This window comes from Cucurbita pepo, chromosome 1 (assembly GCF_057944985.1).
Source record: "Cucurbita pepo subsp. pepo isolate OVF chromosome 1, ASM5794498v1, whole genome shotgun sequence".
NCBI classification, from domain to species: Eukaryota; Viridiplantae; Streptophyta; class Magnoliopsida; order Cucurbitales; family Cucurbitaceae; genus Cucurbita; species Cucurbita pepo.
The window spans coordinates 20,049,566-20,068,959 of NC_141798.1; the positions used below are offsets into that span (position 1 = coordinate 20,049,566).

General features: G+C 33.6%; 5 protein-coding genes across 6 annotated transcripts; 3 read left to right on the forward strand and 2 right to left on the reverse strand.

Moving 5' to 3' along the window:
- Positions 1-1,260: 1,260 nt before the first annotated feature.
- On the forward strand, positions 1,261-4,421 carry LOC111810169 (transmembrane emp24 domain-containing protein p24delta9). The gene is made up of 4 exons (XM_023696773.2): positions 1,261-1,494; positions 1,807-2,016; positions 3,741-3,817; positions 3,899-4,421. Exons 1-4 carry the CDS (start codon positions 1,291-1,293, stop codon positions 4,041-4,043), a joined length of 636 nt encoding a protein of 211 aa, XP_023552541.1. The 5' UTR covers positions 1,261-1,290; the 3' UTR covers positions 4,044-4,421.
- Positions 4,422-4,552: 131 nt separating this feature from the next.
- Positions 4,553-5,943, forward strand: LOC111780797 (uncharacterized). Its single transcript, XM_023661236.2, has 5 exons — positions 4,553-4,830; positions 4,902-4,985; positions 5,076-5,225; positions 5,292-5,489; positions 5,581-5,943. The coding sequence occupies exons 1-5, from the start codon at positions 4,627-4,629 to the stop codon at positions 5,671-5,673; spliced, it is 729 nt and encodes a 242-aa protein (XP_023517004.1). The 5' UTR covers positions 4,553-4,626; the 3' UTR covers positions 5,674-5,943.
- On the reverse strand, positions 5,762-8,994 carry LOC111780824 (vesicle transport v-SNARE 13). 2 transcript variants are annotated; one of them, XM_023661238.2, is made up of 6 exons: positions 8,876-8,994; positions 8,439-8,543; positions 7,206-7,264; positions 6,932-7,120; positions 6,394-6,564; positions 5,762-6,146 (listed from the first exon to the last, which is right to left on the reverse strand). In XM_023661238.2, exons 2-6 carry the CDS (start codon positions 8,530-8,532, stop codon positions 5,994-5,996), a joined length of 666 nt encoding a protein of 221 aa, XP_023517006.1. In that variant the 5' UTR covers positions 8,533-8,543; positions 8,876-8,994; the 3' UTR covers positions 5,762-5,993. The 2 variants fall into 2 exon arrangements, with proteins under 2 accessions (XP_023517006.1, XP_023517007.1); XM_023661239.2 differs by having other exon boundaries at positions 8,774-8,929.
- Positions 8,995-11,242: 2,248 nt separating this feature from the next.
- LOC111785886 (uncharacterized) lies at positions 11,243-12,994 on the forward strand. Its single transcript, XM_087118974.1, has one exon. It carries the CDS (start codon positions 11,612-11,614, stop codon positions 12,854-12,856), a length of 1,245 nt encoding a protein of 414 aa, XP_086975100.1. The 5' UTR covers positions 11,243-11,611; the 3' UTR covers positions 12,857-12,994.
- Positions 12,995-13,789: 795 nt separating this feature from the next.
- LOC111785719 (uncharacterized) lies at positions 13,790-15,768 on the reverse strand. The gene is made up of 3 exons (XM_023666137.2): positions 15,587-15,768; positions 14,764-15,085; positions 13,790-14,166 (listed from the first exon to the last, which is right to left on the reverse strand). Exons 2-3 carry the CDS (start codon positions 15,032-15,034, stop codon positions 14,087-14,089), a joined length of 351 nt encoding a protein of 116 aa, XP_023521905.1. The 5' UTR covers positions 15,035-15,085; positions 15,587-15,768; the 3' UTR covers positions 13,790-14,086.
- Between the last annotated feature and the right edge of the window lie 3,626 nt (positions 15,769-19,394).

Consider the following 19,394-nt stretch of genomic DNA (forward strand, 5'->3'; position numbering starts at 1 on the left):
TCAAAATTCTAATATACCTTGTCGGTAATTTTTATAAAGTGTAGCAATCTATGTTTACGGTTTAGAATTCAGATTCAGTATCAGGCATTCTCTTGTGACAACATAGTCAAATTATTTATTTCATTCAGAATTCAGAATTCAGATTCGACATTTGATGGGTCCGACATTCTCATACATCTCTTACAACAAGTTACCTATTCCTTGCTTCTAAGAGTGAAGATTATCCTTACCAACCAACACGAGTCCTTTCAATATGTTTTGTCTTTGCTAATATACATTTTAGGAAAATTCTGAAGAGGTCACTTAACATAAAATTGTTCCAAGAAAACATGTTTAATCACGAAGCTTCTATAATTGAGCTATTGATATAGGTAATAATTCTTAATTCTTTTAATTTTTTTTTAGTCATCCTACCTCGATGACTGTTCTTATTCGAATGTGATCATATACTCAAAATATCACGTAAAGAATAAAGTCAAAGGTCAAAAACGTAAAAAATAAAGTTTGAAATGTATTTGTAGGTTATTTACTTTTCTAATTTATTAAAAAAAGAAAAAGAAAAGAAGAGGAATTATTAAAATATTTATGTCAAATTCCAAGTACCAATTCCAGCGTGGAATATCTGTTATGATGTGCGGATGGGTTAATAGGTGAAGGAGGTAGGTGAATATTAAAATGTACGTGCAACTCACGTGCGTCAAGAATCTTTGACACGGATCTTTTATTACGTGTCAAACATAATAAAAACAAATTAATTTTATATATTACTTGTAAATTTTATGTTTGATTTTATAATAATTTTATTGTTTTAGGTGTAATAGTTTTTTCATCAACACTAATTTTATTTAAATAAATAAATAATAATAATGAGTCAACCTTAAGATGGTATTATACATTATTATTTCTAATCATTTTATTATATGGCCGATGATGACGTGGACTTTACTTGTTCCCCATATATAATTTTACTTTTAATTGAAATAATAAACTATATTGATTTATTATAAACAAATTAATTATAATTTTAAAATAGTATATTACTAATAACCTTGATTAAGGATATTAAAAAAAAAAGGAAATTTTGAAAGTTAATTATTTGGTTAGATAAATGTATTATTTAGGGAATTTAAATTAAAGTAAAAGTATTTTTGTTTTGGAAGAAAATTAGTGGTTTTATTTTGGGTGTGAATGGAATGACGTGTCAGCTCAATTCTTCTGGACGGGATTTGAAAGAAGCTGAGCTCCGTTGTTTGTGATTAAGCCGCAGGCTTTCTCCCGCCGGAGATCAAGATGCCGAAATGGAGTTTGTTGGGTTTGATTCTTTTCGGGCTGATGTTCAACGTTGCTGATTTCATGCGCTTCGATCTTATATCTGGCTCCACCAAATGCATTTCTGATGATATCAAGACCAATTCCATGACAGTCGGTAAATATTCGGTGGTTAATCTCAACGAAGGTGTTCCCATTCCCGATTCTCACATGCTCACTGTCAGGGTATTGCGTTTTTCCTTTTTCATTTTTCCGATTCAATGCTCAACTTTTCCAGGTTTCATGTTTATGTTTACGCTTTTGCATGCCCTCGCGTTTCTTTTATGGAAACTCTGTTCTTCGTTTGAAATTCCGAATTCGATAACTAACTACTTTTATCCAGACATGATATGGTGGAGTTGTTTCATTTCTAAGATTTTTGCCTGCATTTGTGTTTTCAAATTGATCTATCTCTCTTTTCTGGAATTTTGTTTGTTTTTTTGTTGATTCTGGAATTTGTTTAGATGAGTAATATGAGGTAATGGAGGTTCTTATTAGGTGAGTTCGCCTCGTGGAAACACGTATCATAATGCAGATCATGTGGATTCTGGACAATTTGCGTTCACGGCGGTTGAGTCTGGTGATTATATTACTTGCTTTTGGGCTCCGGAACAAAAGCCCCCAGGTGCAGTTACGGTTGAATTTGAATGGAGGTCCGGAGTTTCTTCTAACGATTGGTCCAAGGTTGCTAAGAGAGGGCAGATTGAAGTATGTCCTGAAATTTCCCATTTTGTTTCTGCCTTATAACAGTTCATCTTGCATCATATTATGTTATTCTTTTTGAACTTGTGGACATTGTGGTGGCTGCATGCTGAGATAAGTGTTTGCATTAAATCATAGTTTGGTTTGATATACATTCAGTTGCCCGTTTTTGGAGCTTTCACCTTGCTTTGTTAAAACAAGTATGTTTTCTGCTAGAATTTCTTTTGTTTGTCCGAGTGTACCGCTGTCGAAACAAGCAAAAGGAGACCAACCTCAGGGTAGTGTCAATGATATCATTTCTCCCTTGCACAACCATTTAAAGAACTTGTAAGCTTCCTTATGAGTTCACCTTCTAGAGTTTGACAAAAACAAAATACCAAAAAAAGGCCTTCAGGAAGAGGGAACGAGGTGAAGTGTGAAAAGGAGAAAAATAAAGAAAGATTAAGAAGATGATGCTATACTAAACAACAGAGAAATAGAAGATCGAAATTCTTTTGTCTGAGACGAGCGCGAAGGACTGCCCCTCTGGTTGAAGGCTGGACCATAGAAAATCCATTTGAATCTAAAAGTGAAAGGGAACCTTCAAGGAAAAATTGCAATGAAGTCATAAAACACTGGAAGAATGAAAAATTCAGATCTTTTTTTATCCCCAAGTCCGCCGCCAGTAGATATTGTCCTCTTTGGGCTTTCCCTTTTGGGCTTCCTCTCAAGGTTTTTAAAACACATCTGCTAGGGAGAGGTTTTCATACCTTTATAAATAATGATTCGTTCTCATCCCCAACTGATGTGGAATCTCACAATCCACTCCCCTTCGGGGTCTAGCGTACTCGTTGGCACTCGTTCCCTTCTTCAATCGATGTAGGACCCCTCAAATCCACCTCCCTTTGGGGCCAAGTGTCCTTGCTAGCACACCGCCTCGTGTCCACCCCCTTGTGGGGCTCAACCTCATCGACCCGTGTCTGGCTCTGATACCATTTGTAACAGTCCAAGTCCACCGGTAGAAGTATTGTCCTCTTTGGGCTTCCCCTCAAGGTTGTTAAAACACGTCTGTTAGGGAGAGGTTTTCACATCCTTATAAAGAATGTTTCGTTCTCCTCTCCTACCGATGTGAGATCTCACACTATGACTTTGGACTACCCTACTCATTAGAGGCAAGACTATCATTTATATTCCTTTTGAAACTTAATCTAAAGGGAAACCTTAATGGAAAAACTAGTCATGCCACTTAAACTAAGAGGGTCATGCTTGCGAATCAAAGTAGTTGGGTGCTTTTTAGAGGCACAAAAGCAAAAAGAAGATGAAGTCTTTCATATATAATGATTATTTATAGGTTTGGGTGGTTCTTAATTTATGAAGTTTATGCTGCTCTTTTGATAATATGGTCATCAATATGCTATTTTGATCATTTATTTGTATATCTCATAACGCACATATGTCATGATTGAAATATCTTAAAGAAAGTAAATTTTCACCAAGAGCTCCTTGTACTAACTTGCATCTCATTATGCCTGTGGTTCATAACCATGTCTCTTGGGTCTTTCTAACATCCCATTTCACGGACATTAATTTTCATGATGATATGCTAAGAGATATATTTATTTTAATATGGATCTTTTGAGCTTCTGTTTTGAACTCTTACTTCAACGTAGATGTGTTCTTGTTTTTGTTTGATAGAACAATGTGTCGTGGTCATCTCTGATGACATAGTTCATCATCATCTCTTATGTTAGGTAATGGAAGTTGAGTTGAAGAAGTTGTACGACACTGTAATCTCCATACATGATGAGATGTTTTATCTCCGTGAAAGGTACACTAAAATGAAATGTGTTTATGTCTGAGATGATGTGATGGTTGATTCTCTGTTACTGTATTCCATTTTTATTTTCAGGGAGGAGGAAATGCAGAAACTGAATAGAGATACAAACGCAAAGATGGCCACCTTTAGTTTCCTATCACTTGGGGTTTGCTTGTCTGTTGCTGGTTTGCAGTTATGGCATCTCAAGACATTCTTTGAGCGCAAGAAGTTGCTCTGATTTTTTTTTTTTTTTTCTTTTTGTAGTCCTCTTTTTTAAATAAAAATTTAGCTATTAGATGCTACCGTTTATGTTGGACTTGAATTTGCAGAGAAATTGTGAGTTCTGAAGAACACTCAGCTGCTGAAAACAAGCTAAGTGAAGCAATAATTTTAAGAACTCTCTCTCTCTCTCTCTCTCAAGAAGACACAATCTCTCCCTCCCTCGACCAGGATCGACTTGAGGAAAGGAAAGGAAGTGTTAAAAGATCATCACTGGGTCGAGTCATTGTATGAACTTTAGAAATAATCAAGTGTTTTGAAGAGAGGGGAGACGCATGTTCTTGCAACAATTGCAAGGATAGTATTGTAAACGATAATCTTGAATTGCGTGAAATGATTACCCATTTTTAGAAAACTCCAAACAAAATCCAACTTCGATTCCTCTTTTGCTAATCCAGGCATAATAATCTTTATTTAATCCATCATTCAAATAATATAATGAGATCGATCATCCACGAGACCCCACATTGTTATTTATTGGAGGTGCAACTTGTTAAATGAATAAATAGAGGGATTTATGAACTTTGGAGAGAAGCTCCATCATGCTGTATTCAATTACACAGCAGCCAGGTCTGTGCGTTAAAAATGGCGTTGTTCTTCAGAAATCCCACCTCAAAAACCAAAAAATGAGTAGGTGGAAGTGCTTTGCAGTGTCAAAATCACAGCAGAAACCAAGAAAAGATCAGAACTTGTTATCTGTTTCTTTGAGATCTTTCAGTGACATACCGCTTTATGAGCCTCAAGGGGTAACAATACTTCTTCTTCCTCCCATGAATCCCCCTTTTGTTTAGGTATTGACTTTTATTTTTCGCTGTAGAAAGCTTCTTTTGATCAGTACTTGGAAGATAAACCCAGAGTGGTGAAAGCAACATTTCCAGGAAAAAGTGAACAGCTCAACCAGGTTTTCTTTTTTCATCATCTTTCTTCAACATTTTTGCCTTCTTTTCCATTCAAAAGAGTTCAACATATCTATACTTCTTATATTTTGAAGGAAGAGTGGAGAATTGAGACACCAAAAATCGAGTTTCTGTTTCTGAAGATATGGCCAACCATTGATATCAAAATCATCAGTAAAACCAGTGGAGAAGGCTACCCATCTGATGTTCCTCATAATATCACAAAAGTTCTTGACCTTCAAATGGTAATTCGTTTCATTGAAAGAACCATCCTCAAATAGTTATAAATGGTGTTTTGTTTTTTTGGGCAGACAAATTGGGAGCTCAATGGGATCCATAGAGACTACAGGCCATCTTCAGCCAATGTTTGTTCCAGAGGAGCTATTTACAGTAAAAAATTTGGAATCAGAAGCCGCCTTAAGTTTCAACTCCAAATAAATCTCAGCTTCCATATCCCGGACGCTCTGACTTTCGTTCCGAAAGATGTTTTCCAGAGCATCGTAGAGAAGGTAAAGACGCCATGGAAACCATTTTTTAAAACTCAGAACTCTTGATATATTTATATGCATATGTATTTGTTAAAAGGTTTGTGATGAACAGGGTTTGAAGGCAATGGTTGAGGACGTGAAGCTTAAAGCCATGGATAGATTGGTTGAGGATTATTGTGCATTCAGGAAGGAGAAGAAGAAGTAATTAGTAGAACATAAGTAGAAGCATAGAAGATAAAAGCATTTGGGAAAGTAAACAAATTAGCTCAAAGCATTTCTGTATATTCTCAATGTAAACGAATACCATGTCCTGTAAGGTATTAGAAACAGTATATTAAATGTTGGGTAAACCTTATACATCATTAATATTGTTTCTTGAACACAGAAGACTGAGACGCAGGCAAGAAATAGTTAATCTTGACACGAGTCATTGTGCAAACTCACAACAGACCACAAAGAAAAAAAGAAAAGAAAACACGAAGTCATGTTTCAACAAGCAACACCCAAATGAAGGAGATAAGCTTGCTATTTAGAAAGTTTGAAGTACAAAATCAGGACAATGGCCAAGACAAGGACAACAATAATGGATGTAACAATCCATTTGTTCTTGTTCATCCTTCTTGACATGTTGGTTAAAACTCTCTTACTCTTGTCAATGTTGTCATCTACTCCATGAAGCTGAAAAAGGTGGAAAATATAGAATAAAAACTACAAGCAGAGAGACCCCCAAAAGGAATACAATTTTAAAAACAAACATGAAAGAAAAAAGATCAAGTAGCCTAAATTTAAGAAGGAAAAATTAGGGAAGGATTTGCTTGACAAAGATAGTGGCGGTCATGAAATACAATGGCTGGTTTATCATAATCACAAGAACACAATATAAAGAATCTACATCACAAATAACATGAAAAGTAAAATCGCATACCGTATTATGAGCATGCAAGAGAGACTGTCGCTGCGAGTGCAAATCTTGAAGAATTGAAACTCCAAGTTCTTCTGTTTCTAGCATGGTTTTTCGACTTTCCTTAATTCTATCACTAGACTTACCTAGCCTCTCTGTTGTGGTCATTAATCTTGCTCTTTGATCAGTCGATGCCTATATGAAATGGTACGCAGGCATGAGTCATAGCTACTACACAATTGCAAAAGATAAATATATGAATGCTTCAGGACTTAAAATCAAGAATTAAGGAAGAGAAAGCGTGTCTTATAGGTTAAAAACTTTAACATTGACAACTACAAGAAACATAGCAACAACATCTTTGGTTTTCCAATGAGGCACAGCAAAAGACAATCTAATACATATTGTCTCGGACAGCTGATTAGTGCACCCATTTATTTATTTATTATAACCCGTCAAAAAAAATTGGAAGATTCTTTGGCAGTGGCAGTGATGAAGAAAATAAGTCATTTCAACATATATGTAATAAAAACAATTAGTATAGCAGTGGATACAGACATACCGTCAGTGTATCAGCCATTCCTGATTCCAGCAACTCATCTCTAGTGGCTGCATTTAAGTTTCCGGATTCAATGCGTTTAACTTCACTTTTCAAATTGTTGAGGTCAGATTTGTACTCTCTTAATTTAGCCAGAAGGACAGCCTTGACATTAGGAGGCAAACTTCTGGCCTCAAGATCCATTTTTCGAATCTATAAATCACAAAGAATATAATATTAACATTGCAAGATGATGTTTGAAGGCATTTTTCTCAACAAGGACATGTCAACTAAGTACCAGAGCTTCTGCTTCATCAATCCCAGCCTTCACTTCAGAAACCGTTTGCTTCTTTTGCTCTGCAGGTATGATACATTCATGTAGCAAATAACGTCAGTCTCTTTTTTTTCTCTAATATTAAACGAAATAATATAAAAGAAGCTTCAATTTGAAAGAAACTAAACAAATTGAATTTTAATGATCATCACTAAGAAAAGGTTAGAGAAAATTTGAAGCTAGATAGTGAACACTTAAACTTAAAAAGTCATTGCTGAGAAAGGATTAAAAATCCTCTTATTTTACAATAATCCAAGCAATAACTCCATGAGTCCGCTTGAAACCAATTGATTCGTGAGCCATTGCTTCTCCTCTCTCAGTTGACGTTTGGCAGCCATGAGAGAAAGTAGGAGAACAATCAATGAATGACCAAAAAGGCTGCAAATTTTGACAAAATTATACACCTTTGAGACTGGCTATGTATATGGATTAGCATCCTATAGGCAGGTATTTGCGAGTATTTGGATGTGCGTGTTGGAATGAACTACTTCATCTCTTCAAAGTAAAAGTATCCTACATTGTAATATCAAATAATCTACGGGGAGGATTTTGGCTCCACACAATTAAAAGTTGAGAGATACGGAAATCGAAAAGCAGCCATACACAATTAAAAGTTGAGAGATACGGAAATCGAAAAGCAGCCATAAAACGAGTGTTATTACAATAATCATTAACATGAAATGAAAATATACCATATGGAGTGGACTCTTTCTAATCTTCTTTCTGAATTATTTCCCAATTCAAGAATGAACAAGCTAAACATAAAGAGTGAGGGATCTAACAGAACTTATAACTGATCCAGATTTTAACAATATGCATACATGTTTGTCTATGAACAGTAATTCGCTTATGAATAGTAATTCGATTATTAACTACGGACATGTATGAGAGTGATTTTGAAACGGTTAAAAATATTTAATCATGATGTCATTTAAATGTTTTTATAACAGGACAAAAAACATGTTATTGAAATAATTCTAAATCAGACGAAGTTATTTTAACCAAGATTTGACAAGTTTTGACCCCCGAATCGATTGTTATTTAGCATCCCAAATACGCAATCCATAAACAAATATATATATATAACAGACATCGAGAAACAGCCACTGGCGCGAATTTCAATTTAATTTTCAGGTGGAATCTGAAAATATAACCACATATGGAAACCAAAATTCACAAATCAACAGGTGGAAATACCTCCATTTAGAGCACCAGCCGAAGTGCACTTTCTTGAGAGGTTCGCTGAGAGCTCGCAGTATTGGCGCTCATACCCTTCAAACACCTCACTCATCGTGCCCAAACCTTCAAAATCAAATTGCCCAAATCAGCGAAATCAGCATTTTACTCGCACGACAGATCCAAGCCAATCAAACAAGATTATTCTTAAAAAATCGTAGGAAAAGATAACATCAACGCTTCAATTCGATTCAATTAAAAAATAATAATAATAATAATAAAAGGCTCTCCGATCAACATGTAAGGTCCCAATTTCTGGGAAGACCCTGAGAATTAGACATCAATCGATAGGTTACCCAATTCGATCAGAGATGGTGAAACCCAAAGGCGAAGATTGTAGAACGTGAAAATTCGTGACTAAGCAATTGAAACAATTAAAGAACAAGAGGAATAGGTACCGACGCCCGTCGGAAGCACCAAATTTTGTTGTTGCAAATGAAGGCTTCGATGGCCAACGGCGTCTCAAGGAATTTACCCAATTCATTATATACTTTCGTTTCCAACCTTTACTTTTCTTTTTTCTTTTTTTTTTTCATGTCTAATTTTAATCTTTATTTATGATTTTATTATTACTATTTTGAAGTTCTAGTAAGGTATGTATACTTCACAAAAACATGAGAATAGAAGATCGTCTACCGACACAACCCGATGAGGAAGCTTCTCCGTAAAATTCCTCATTTATTTTAGAAGAGATCGGAGAGAAATTTTAGCAAGGTCGAAAACGACGACAGAGAGCAGAGAGGAGTGGGCACCAATGCTGAAAAACACGTCTCAACAATGCATCAACTCCTATAAATTTATCGCTTTGCCTACGGATAGGGGAGGCAACCGGAAGAGGCCAACCCTAATTTCGATCTCTACGATACTTATGGAGTTAGAGAAAGCTAGTAGAGTACGAGAATGATACTTTGAAGCTCAAATTCCTAGAGATTACAACATAACAATTAATCGATTGTGACGGCCCAAGCCTACCCCTAGCAAATGTTTTTCTTTTTGGGTTGTTACAAATGGTATCAGACCCAGGTTACCATGCGAGGAGACTAATCCTTGAAGGGGGTGGACACGAGCGGTATGTCAGTAAGGACGTTGGGCTCTGAAGGAGTGGATTGGGGGTCCCACATCGATTGGATAAGGGAACAAGTGCCAACGAGAACGCTGAGCCCTAAAAGATGATAGATTGTGAGATTCCACATCGGTTAAGGAGGAGAATGAAGCATTTTTTATAAGGGTGTGACTTCCGGAAAGGAATAATTGAGGTATTTAAATAGAATAATGGTTTCTTCTTTGAATGGGTTTGATTTATATTTAAATACAATAAGAAAATGAAGAAGAAATTTAAAAGCATATCTCTAGAAGTCTCCTTTTAGAATCCATCTAACAAAATAATTAACAACTTCCAAATGCTTATAATTTGTTTGGGTTTGATTCATTCAAAACTCATACATATATAATAATAAAAGCATTGTGAAACAAGTGGATTTTGGTTAATTTCAAGAACGATTAAATTGAAAATTAATATAATCTCGACTTTGTCTTCTTATTTGAAGCAGTTCTTCGCCTCTAGATTCGTTACATCTCATTAAATCTCTCTTTTATTTCATTATTTTTACGTTTTCATGGCTTTTTTAAGACCCTTTTTTTTTCTCGTGTTATTTATTTATTTTCTTTTTTAAAGACAGATTGTTAACATGTTTTTCGGTTTATTGATAAGAAATTGTGGATTGTATTTTAATTTAATAAAATATGAAATTAGTAAAAAAAAATTGATTTTATTTTCTATTATAACTATTTGTAATATTTTGTGTATTTCTTTTAGGGTAAATTATTAGATATATTGTCTTATTTGATTGTCTTAATTTTTAAAATCGAGAGATAAAAACCAAAGGGTAACAAAGTTTTTGACTTTTTGTATGTGTTTTTGTTGCATAATATCAAATAGCATTATTGTTTATAAATAAATAATTAATTAAAAATTTTGTCGACATCTAGAACTTTTTAGGGTGACGTTACCCAAATTTAGTTAAATAATATGATATTCAATGATTAACTATAAAGTTTTAAATTAAATTTCTAGTGTCACATTTGTAAGCTCAAATTCAAAATAAATAAATACATATTAATATTTAACCTATGATGTGACATTAAATACATTGGATAAATCGCTTTCCATTTACGTTCATTGCCAAAACACAAATAGTTAGAGAGCAATTTGGTCAGGCTTTCCTCTTTCTTTTTTTTTTCTTTTTTTTTCAATATTATATGGTTAATTATCCAAAGTAAAATGTTACGGAGTTCATGAAGCCTATCTAAAATTCGAAATCTAAATTTGATTAAACACATTACTTAATCGTCATTTTAAGAGTGAAGACTATCCCCTACAAACAAATATCACTCAACATAGGAGTGTTTCAAACTAAGCACGTTGATCTATCAATTATTCGTGTATTTCTCATTTACTCGAGTATTACAATAAATCTTATACCCTAATCGAAAAGTTAGATGTTTGAATTCTTCATTTCATTGGGTCTCTATTAGTCTATCTCAATTGTTATAAATGTAATTTAACTCCTAAGTAGCCAATAAAAAATACAACGATCGTCGAATAGTATATTATTTATTTATCATCACAAAGTGAAATAGTATCGAGTTAATTACCAATTTGATTCCCTTGTATGAAAGTGATAATTTCAAGGTTATTTGTCTTCTATATGCTGAAAAGATGTTTCTTTCTTTCTTTCTAAGTACCAATTAAAGCAATACTTGAAATCATTGATTACAAGGATTTGGAGTAAAATAAGAAATTAATTAAGCCATAAAGAAACCCTTTTGAATGAGTCAGAAAAATCACTTGAAAAATCACATCACTAACTTACCTGGTTTGAGTTTTGCAGTTGTTGATCAACTGCCATGTGGCCCCTTAAGATGAAGCCAATATTAAAAATTACAAAAATGTAGGACCAAAACTTCACGAAAGACCATTTCAATTCCCCAGCCATAGCACTTCTCTTCTTCCCCCTTTATAAATATGTACTTACAGCAACTCAAGATGAAGTCGAGCAATCCTAACTTTCCAGTGTCTTCTGCACTAAAAAGGGGAAGAGGAAGACAATTAACCAAAACAAAAATCATAGCAAATGGCAAGAAAGAGAAAGACTGTTGAAGGAGTTGAGGAAGACAAGAGCTCCGGTGAAGGAGGAGCTATGGGATGGGATGAAATGGTGAAGGAGGACGCGGTGGCTGCAGAGCTAGGAGGAATTCGAAGAGCTCGAAAGCGATTCGTTGGCGTCCGACAACGACCGTCGGGGCGATGGGTGGCAGAGATCAAAGACACCATACAAAAGATTAGAGTATGGTTGGGCACATTTGACACAGCGGAGGAAGCAGCTAGAGCTTATGATGAGGCAGCTTGCTTGCTCCGTGGCTCCAACACAAGAACCAACTTCTGGCCTTGCTCCCCTTTATCAGCTTCATCACCAGCCCTTCCTTCAAAGATTACCAATCTTCTTATCCAAAGGCTGAATGCAAGAAACAAGTCCATCAATAACAACAATCTTCCAAATAATCATCAAGAACAGAAACACCAGCCAACGCAAGAGAGGATTTTACACACAAATGAATATCGATGCAGAGAAGAATTGGCAACAACATGTTTAACAGACAAAGTTCTAAGTGATTTGCTGAACGACCATGAAGTTTTCACCACCAACAACCCCAATATTGAAGAAATCAGTAGGAGTTTTGAGTCGTGTTTGACTGAGAAAGATGAATCAGACGGTGGAGATATGGAGAGCGGCAACTGGTTGGGAATGACCCAGATGAGTAACTCAGAAGGAGATGAAAAAAGTGGAATCCAACAAGAAGAAGCAGAAGAAGAATCATGTGTTTTGGATTTTCATTTCCTCGATGACATTGGGCCACCATGTTACTACTCTCCATTTGAGATTGCAGAGGAGATAGGGGAGCCAATGGAAGCAGACGGGATCAATGAAGATGATCAGCCACCTTCAATGATGAGAGAAGCCATGAAAAGGATGAAATATGAGAGAAAGATTTCAGCTTCTCTCTATGCCTTTAATGGGATTAATGAATGCCTAAAATTGAAGCTTGGGAAAGATGGTGGGAATGGGAGAGGGAGATCTTCTGAGATGATAGCAAGCTTGAGAAAAGCATGTGACAGAAAGAGATCAGATGAGGAGAAGGTTGAAGAAGAAGAAGAAGAGGAGGAGGAGTATCAGCAAGTGATGAAAGAGAAGAAGATGGAGGAGGAAGAAGATAAAGAAGAAAGCTGTTCACCTGAAATGGAGTCTTTTTCAAGCAGTGAAGTTGACTTGTCGATTTGGAGTTCACTGGATCTTCCACCCATTTGCTTCGTTAGCTGAGTTCTCTGTCTTCGCCATCATCAAGTGGAAGTCCTGAAAGAGAAAATTGGGTTTCTGGGACTTTTTTTTTTTTTCCTCCTGTTTCGTTCTTTAATGAAAAACTGAAGTCTAAAATTTATATTTATAAACAATTAACCATATATCTATATAGATCATGGATGGAGAAGAACAATTGGGATGCATTGTTAAATTCATATCTTATCCACCAAACCATTAATTTTCATCTTAATTTTCAACCTTGCTAGTCTTCCTTTATTCATTACTTTGATTTATGTGAAATACATGATGATAAAAGAAAACACCAATCCCAGATGAACAGATATCGCAACATTGAAGAAACAAAGCTAAACAAAAAAAAAAAAAAAAAAGCATATTCTCTTTAGGCCTATGTTCACACACTTGCGTTGAATAATTGTCCCCTTCTTGTGTAAGGAAAGAATGCAGACATACCAAACACAGCCTACACTCTCTTCTTAGCTAAAGAATTTGATTATAAAATCAAATTGGTGCAAATACAGATAAATCGCACACAAGAAAGGGTTACTCTTTATCCCCCTAAAGTAGTTTGCTTCGGCTTTGCCGTCCAGCATTAGACAGCTTCCAAGAAGAACAAAATAATCAATTGTTGAAATAAAAGTTTTTGGGATTGGAGAGATCCCATCAAGCCGTTTATGGACAAAGTTGACAAATCTTTTAGTTTGTCCTTTGCTAAAACTAAAAAATCTTCAATCTACAACTGGCTTTTTTGATTGTACTAAAATATGGGCAGTAGGACGATTAAAGGTTTATAACAATCGACGATGTTTTTGAGCATCGAAGTCTAGAAACTATAAATATAGAAATCAATCAAAGATAACATTCATCTGGTGTTTTGGTATGAAACAACCTGTGCCTTGTCTTTATGTTCTCTTCTGCACAAGTAATCCAGAAAAAAGTTCAAATCCTGCATAAACCTTGCTCCACTCCGTTAGTCATAGAATGATCTCATTTGAAGTTTTTGCATGGACACAAGAGTTCATGAGTTTTAGCTACAAGACTTGTTAAGTTAACAAATCACACCTTCATGATTATCGTTTTTCTAAGTCTAAACAAGCTATGAAAAAGGAATAAACGATGAATACGTTACAAACTCAATAGACATAATTCTGTACAAACAATTTTCTAACTTCATATGATAGTTTTACATTGAAAGAGAGATGAGATAAGCATACACCATTGAGATAGAAACCCCTAGTAATCGGGAATGGAAGCAAAGCGATATCCATTAGCACCCCTCCATGCATAATATGCAATCCTAGTCTCATAAAAGCCTGCAACGACAAAGCAAAAGTTGCTCAGACTATCAAACTTCTAAGGCAGGATGAGCCAACGCCACTTCGAACCAAATAAATTAAATTGATAGTCACTTAAGCTTGGTAACACGACACTATTAACTCGAATTCTTCACGTGAAAAACGTCCAAAAGTTAGAAAATTTTCGAAAAAAACTTACTAGGTAGAAATTTGGTATCCTTTCGTGTTATCTAATAAACTTGACAAAATTTTTATAAAATTGACAATTTCTTTTGTAAAATATTCTCCCGCCAATCTGTGCCAATTGGAGTGCTTTAGAAATTTCTTTGACCCAAAATTTCCCTTTCTACATTATGTCATTGTTCTACATGACCATGCCACCATTGGATTCCATATTGTCGTCATGTTAAACCAAAATCATTATCATGACACCATTACTACGACACTTTAGCATACAATTTAGACAGTAAAGGCAGATGCTATCGGTAGATTCAGGCTATTGGTTGGAGAGATGATCGTAAGGTGACGCATATAAACCTACCTACTCAAAGGCTAGAAATAAATTATACAAGAATTACATTCAAGAAATCATGAAAAATAAATTCTCATCAATACCTGGGAGGAAGGTTAGAAAGCCCAATGCTAAAAGACCATAAGCTTGTGATTTCTCTCCAGCCATGTGACCAGTTAATACAAAGTACGAAAGAAACAAAAGCAATGACCCAAGAAGCAACAGGAAGAGAGCAAGAGCAATGGATTTCCACGGGATCTTGTCAAAAGCTTTTGGGGTATAGTAAAAGCGAGGATCATATTGACTTCCTTCATAATCAAGATCGTTATCATCAGCAGCAAGGGAGCTGTAACGAACATTCCGTCTAGATGCCATGGCAACGAATATCAACAATGGAGTCTTCAAATTTCAACTAACTCAAGCCACCTTTAAAATTAAGAACCAAATACATTACAAAGACATCTAGAAGGGATTAAAAATTATGATTTTCACATGATCATCAATATTAAACACAGTGGATTATAACCGTTCTCAAAACCGCACGTAAACTATAATGATCACCGACCAATTGACATGAGAAAAAATGAAATCACAAGTGAAAATAAAGTTCGGAAAAAAAAAATCCCATGGATTTCAAACTCAGCCAGGTACTAATTTGGTTTCTTTTTTTTTTTTTTTTAAAGAGAATCGTAATGCTCTGTGGTCATACGAGAGTCAGAATTTCATGCCATAGTTCTTCCCAGATCCTGAAAAAGTAGAAAATACGGTAGGCTCGACTGATTTGACTGATTTCATGATAAATTTGAGGGAAATTTTTCCCGCTTGAATCTATTATAATTCTGCATTCTTCTAATCAGAAGTAAAATGAAAAGGAGCAATTGAATCCCTACAATCCAGAGAGGCAACAGAAAAGGTGAGAGACTCTACCTGGAATAGCAAATGTAAAAGGCAAAATAGAAGAGACGATAGAACGCGATCGGGAAGTTTCGAAAGTCCCGCCGGAATGAAAAGTCCGAGAGAAGCTTCTTTCGAAATCTCACCGGAGGCTGTGAGCAAAGCCCGTCGTTTCTTCGATCCTGGATTCGACGGTGACTGAAACTGGTTGACTGGATTCCTGGACCTTGAACTTCAAGTTGGGCCCAGCCCTTTAACCATTATTGGGCTGGGCCGGCTGGCTATGCTTTTTTCTTCTCTTCCCTAAAGGGTGTATAAAGCTAAATTATTAAAAAAAATAATAATAATATATATTGAATTTCATCTTTTGTTTCCAACATATCAAATATTACTTTTGACCATCTGTAAAAATTACAAAATTATCATTAAACGTTAAAATAAAATTGGTCATAGTCAAATTAAACCAATTAAATTTTATATTTGGAACAACCATAAATCTAGCCAGGATCGTGTTCGGACTTACCTATAGGATGAGTCTGTGGATGAGGTTGCTTTTATACGACTTGTTATCACATTTATAAATGACAAGTCATCTACTTGCAAAGCGGTTAGGGTTACACGCTGTCCTAGGGATAGATTCTATATATAATTATAATTATAACAAATATAAAATTAATAGCCATTAAAATGGATCTGTTTAGGAAAAATATATAATCGAGTGATTAATGCAATTCGGGAAAGACGCTTATTTCCTCTATCTTCATTAATTTGGTTGTGTTTAAAATATTAATGGTAGGAAAGAAATTAAAAAGTAATGATAATAAATTATTAACTAATTTCTCCTACCCCTCAAGGAGCCCTTGGTTGTTTAAAAATATTAACTAATTTCACATATATTTTTTTTTAATTTAGCTAAATTATAGAAATTAGTCGATGAGTTTTATATCACTAACAACCATACAGGAACAATAATTTATTGTATAGAAAGAAATTAGAAATTATTGGATGAAAAGAAAAATCTCACATCTGTTAATTTAGGGAATGATCATGGGTTTATAGTGGGAATGCAATCTCCATTGATGTGAGACATTTTGAAGAAGCCCAAAACAAAGCCATGAAAACTCATGCTCAAATTGAAAAATATCATACCATTGTACAGAATGGTGGGGAGGGAATTTTCTTCTATATGGGTTTGGAATTGGTGAAGGTTTATAAGGGAAGTAAGACTTTTTTTTTTCTTTTTTTTTTCTCTATATTATGAACAAAAAAAATAATAAATGATTTTTGGAAATTATTTAAACTAATCAATATAACAAAGGTAAGTGTTAATTGTTAAATTGGAAAAGAAAAAAAAACAATAGTTGGCTTCTTTAGCTCCATTGACTTTTTTTGCCTCGTTTTGATTATTTTGGATCATCCCAATTTATTTATTTATTTTAATTAATACCGTAAAAATTAATATAGTTATTATTTTGGATAATTATTGATATTTAGTACTGTTGTTTTTTATTTTTGTCGATTATGTTTGGTCCATGAACAAACTCTAAATTCGATTTTTTAATTAAATTAAATATCGTAGATGAGATTGAATTTCAGCTGAATTTAAGAATTATAAGCTAGAGTGAACTTAAAAAGTATGGAACTCAACTTACACTAAATTTTTTTTTTTTAATTTTTTAATTTTTTAATTTTTTAATCTTAAATTATTTGAATGGATAAAAATAAATAAAACTTTGGTATCAATTTTAAGGTTATTTTTATTAAATTAAAAGTTATATATATAATAATATTATCATAAGTGACATAAGGTGGACAAGTAGGAGGATTTTTTAAGCTTTGAAATTAAAAGTGTCGAGCTTTAACCTTTAAGACAAAGTTAATCAAAACTTTGAAGATAAATAATATAAATTTCATGCTAACAATAACAATCTCTTAATCACTTTTCGAGTTTCGCCTTTTCCCTTATGTGCATCTGTTTTAGGTGAGGTCGATCCTACAGCTAAAATACTTACTCCAGAGGTCGTACAACATTTCTTAATTGTATGCTCATAATCTTCTAATATTTTTTTTCGTGAAAAGAAAAAGAAACGAAACATTAATGAATGGAAATGTTTATATATTTAAAGCTAGTTGAATAATGGTCTGAATAGATCGGATGTGACCAATTTTTAATAACTTTTTGTTCATCGTGTGTGACAATAAAGTTAGACAAATTTCAAATCAAACAAAATAATTCCATTTCATAATTTAAGAAAGGTGATGAAAATGGTGGGGTTAGAAATTGGGAACATATTTTTTCTTTTTAACAAATAAATTATTTATTTAAAACAAAATAAATGTTGGTTGAGGAATACAGCTTTATTGAAGTTGGATTTTTTTTGGCTTATTTTCAAAATTAAGCATTACCATATATATATATATTATAATTTTTTGATTGGACCATACATTATATAATATGTTATTAAAATTAATGTGTTACATGTGTTGCTACCATATGCCACGTCTTTCTTGATGAATTCATAATTCCAATGTCTTTAACTTTTTTTTATTTTATTTCTTTATCATATAAGATATGATTTGTCACAAAATTATATACACTAAAGTAAAATTCATAGTGGGTTTTCAATATTCATTGCCTTACGAAAAGACCATAATGCCCCAGAGAAGACTGGGGATGCCATGGTGGGATTTGGTGACCAAATCTCAATAGAGTTGTTGACTTTATAAAGTCAATAGTCATTAAATGATCGATTAATCCCTTCGAGACATTAAAAGATTATAAATAATACAATCACATTAGTGGTTTAAATACTCTCTTAGTCTTTTTTTTTTTAATCTTAGTTAAATAAGTATTTTATTTTATTTATTTTTTTAATTATCAAGTGGTTAAACTTTTATTTTAATTTAATAAAACTCATACTTTTAAATTTCATCCTTATCTAGTACTTACAAAAAATATAACAAATATTTTAATTTTTCTATTTATTTAAAAAAATAGCTTTATTCTTTAATTTATTCTTGAAACCTATTATTAGAATGTAAATCAGTTTTTACACGAAAATTAAAATTAATAATTGTATCTTTTAGGAAATAAATGTAAATTACAATATATATAATAATAATTTAACCTAATAATAAAAATTTAGCATATTTTAAAAGAAAAAAATAGTTTAATTAATCCATCCCAACGAAAATAATTAAATAAAAAATAAAATAAGCTTATTTAATGGGATCATTGTAGCACGAAGATTAAATTAAAATAAAAATAAAATAATTATTGGGACGAAATAGATATTATTATATTATAAAACAAGCTTAGGAAGATAATCGATATATTCTAAGTCAAAATAAATATCAAGTACTTGCTTGCTCGTATGTTTTAAATTATTGTTTTAAGTGTCTTATTCTAATCCTTCTTTCATTAAGCTCAAGTTTAACATTCATCAAATCAGCTTTGAATCGAGCGGACTAGATAAAAGTACATTATCATTTTTTTATGTGAGATCCCACATTCGTTGTAGAGTGTGAAAACTTCTTTCTTACAAACACATTTTAAACCCGTGAAACAGACGATGATATGTAACAAGCCAAAGCGGACAATATCTATGGTGGACAATATCTTTTACTATGATATCTGAGCCAGACACCAAGTAATGTGTCTGCGAAGACTCTGAGCTCTTAAGTGGGTGGATCGTGAGATCATACTTCGATTGGAGATAGAAACAAAATATTATTTATAAGAATGTAAAAATCTCTTATTAAGAGACGCATTTCTGAAACTGACCTCCAAATTGAATTTTTTTATAACTTTTTCATTAAGTAAAAACATTATTTTAAAGTT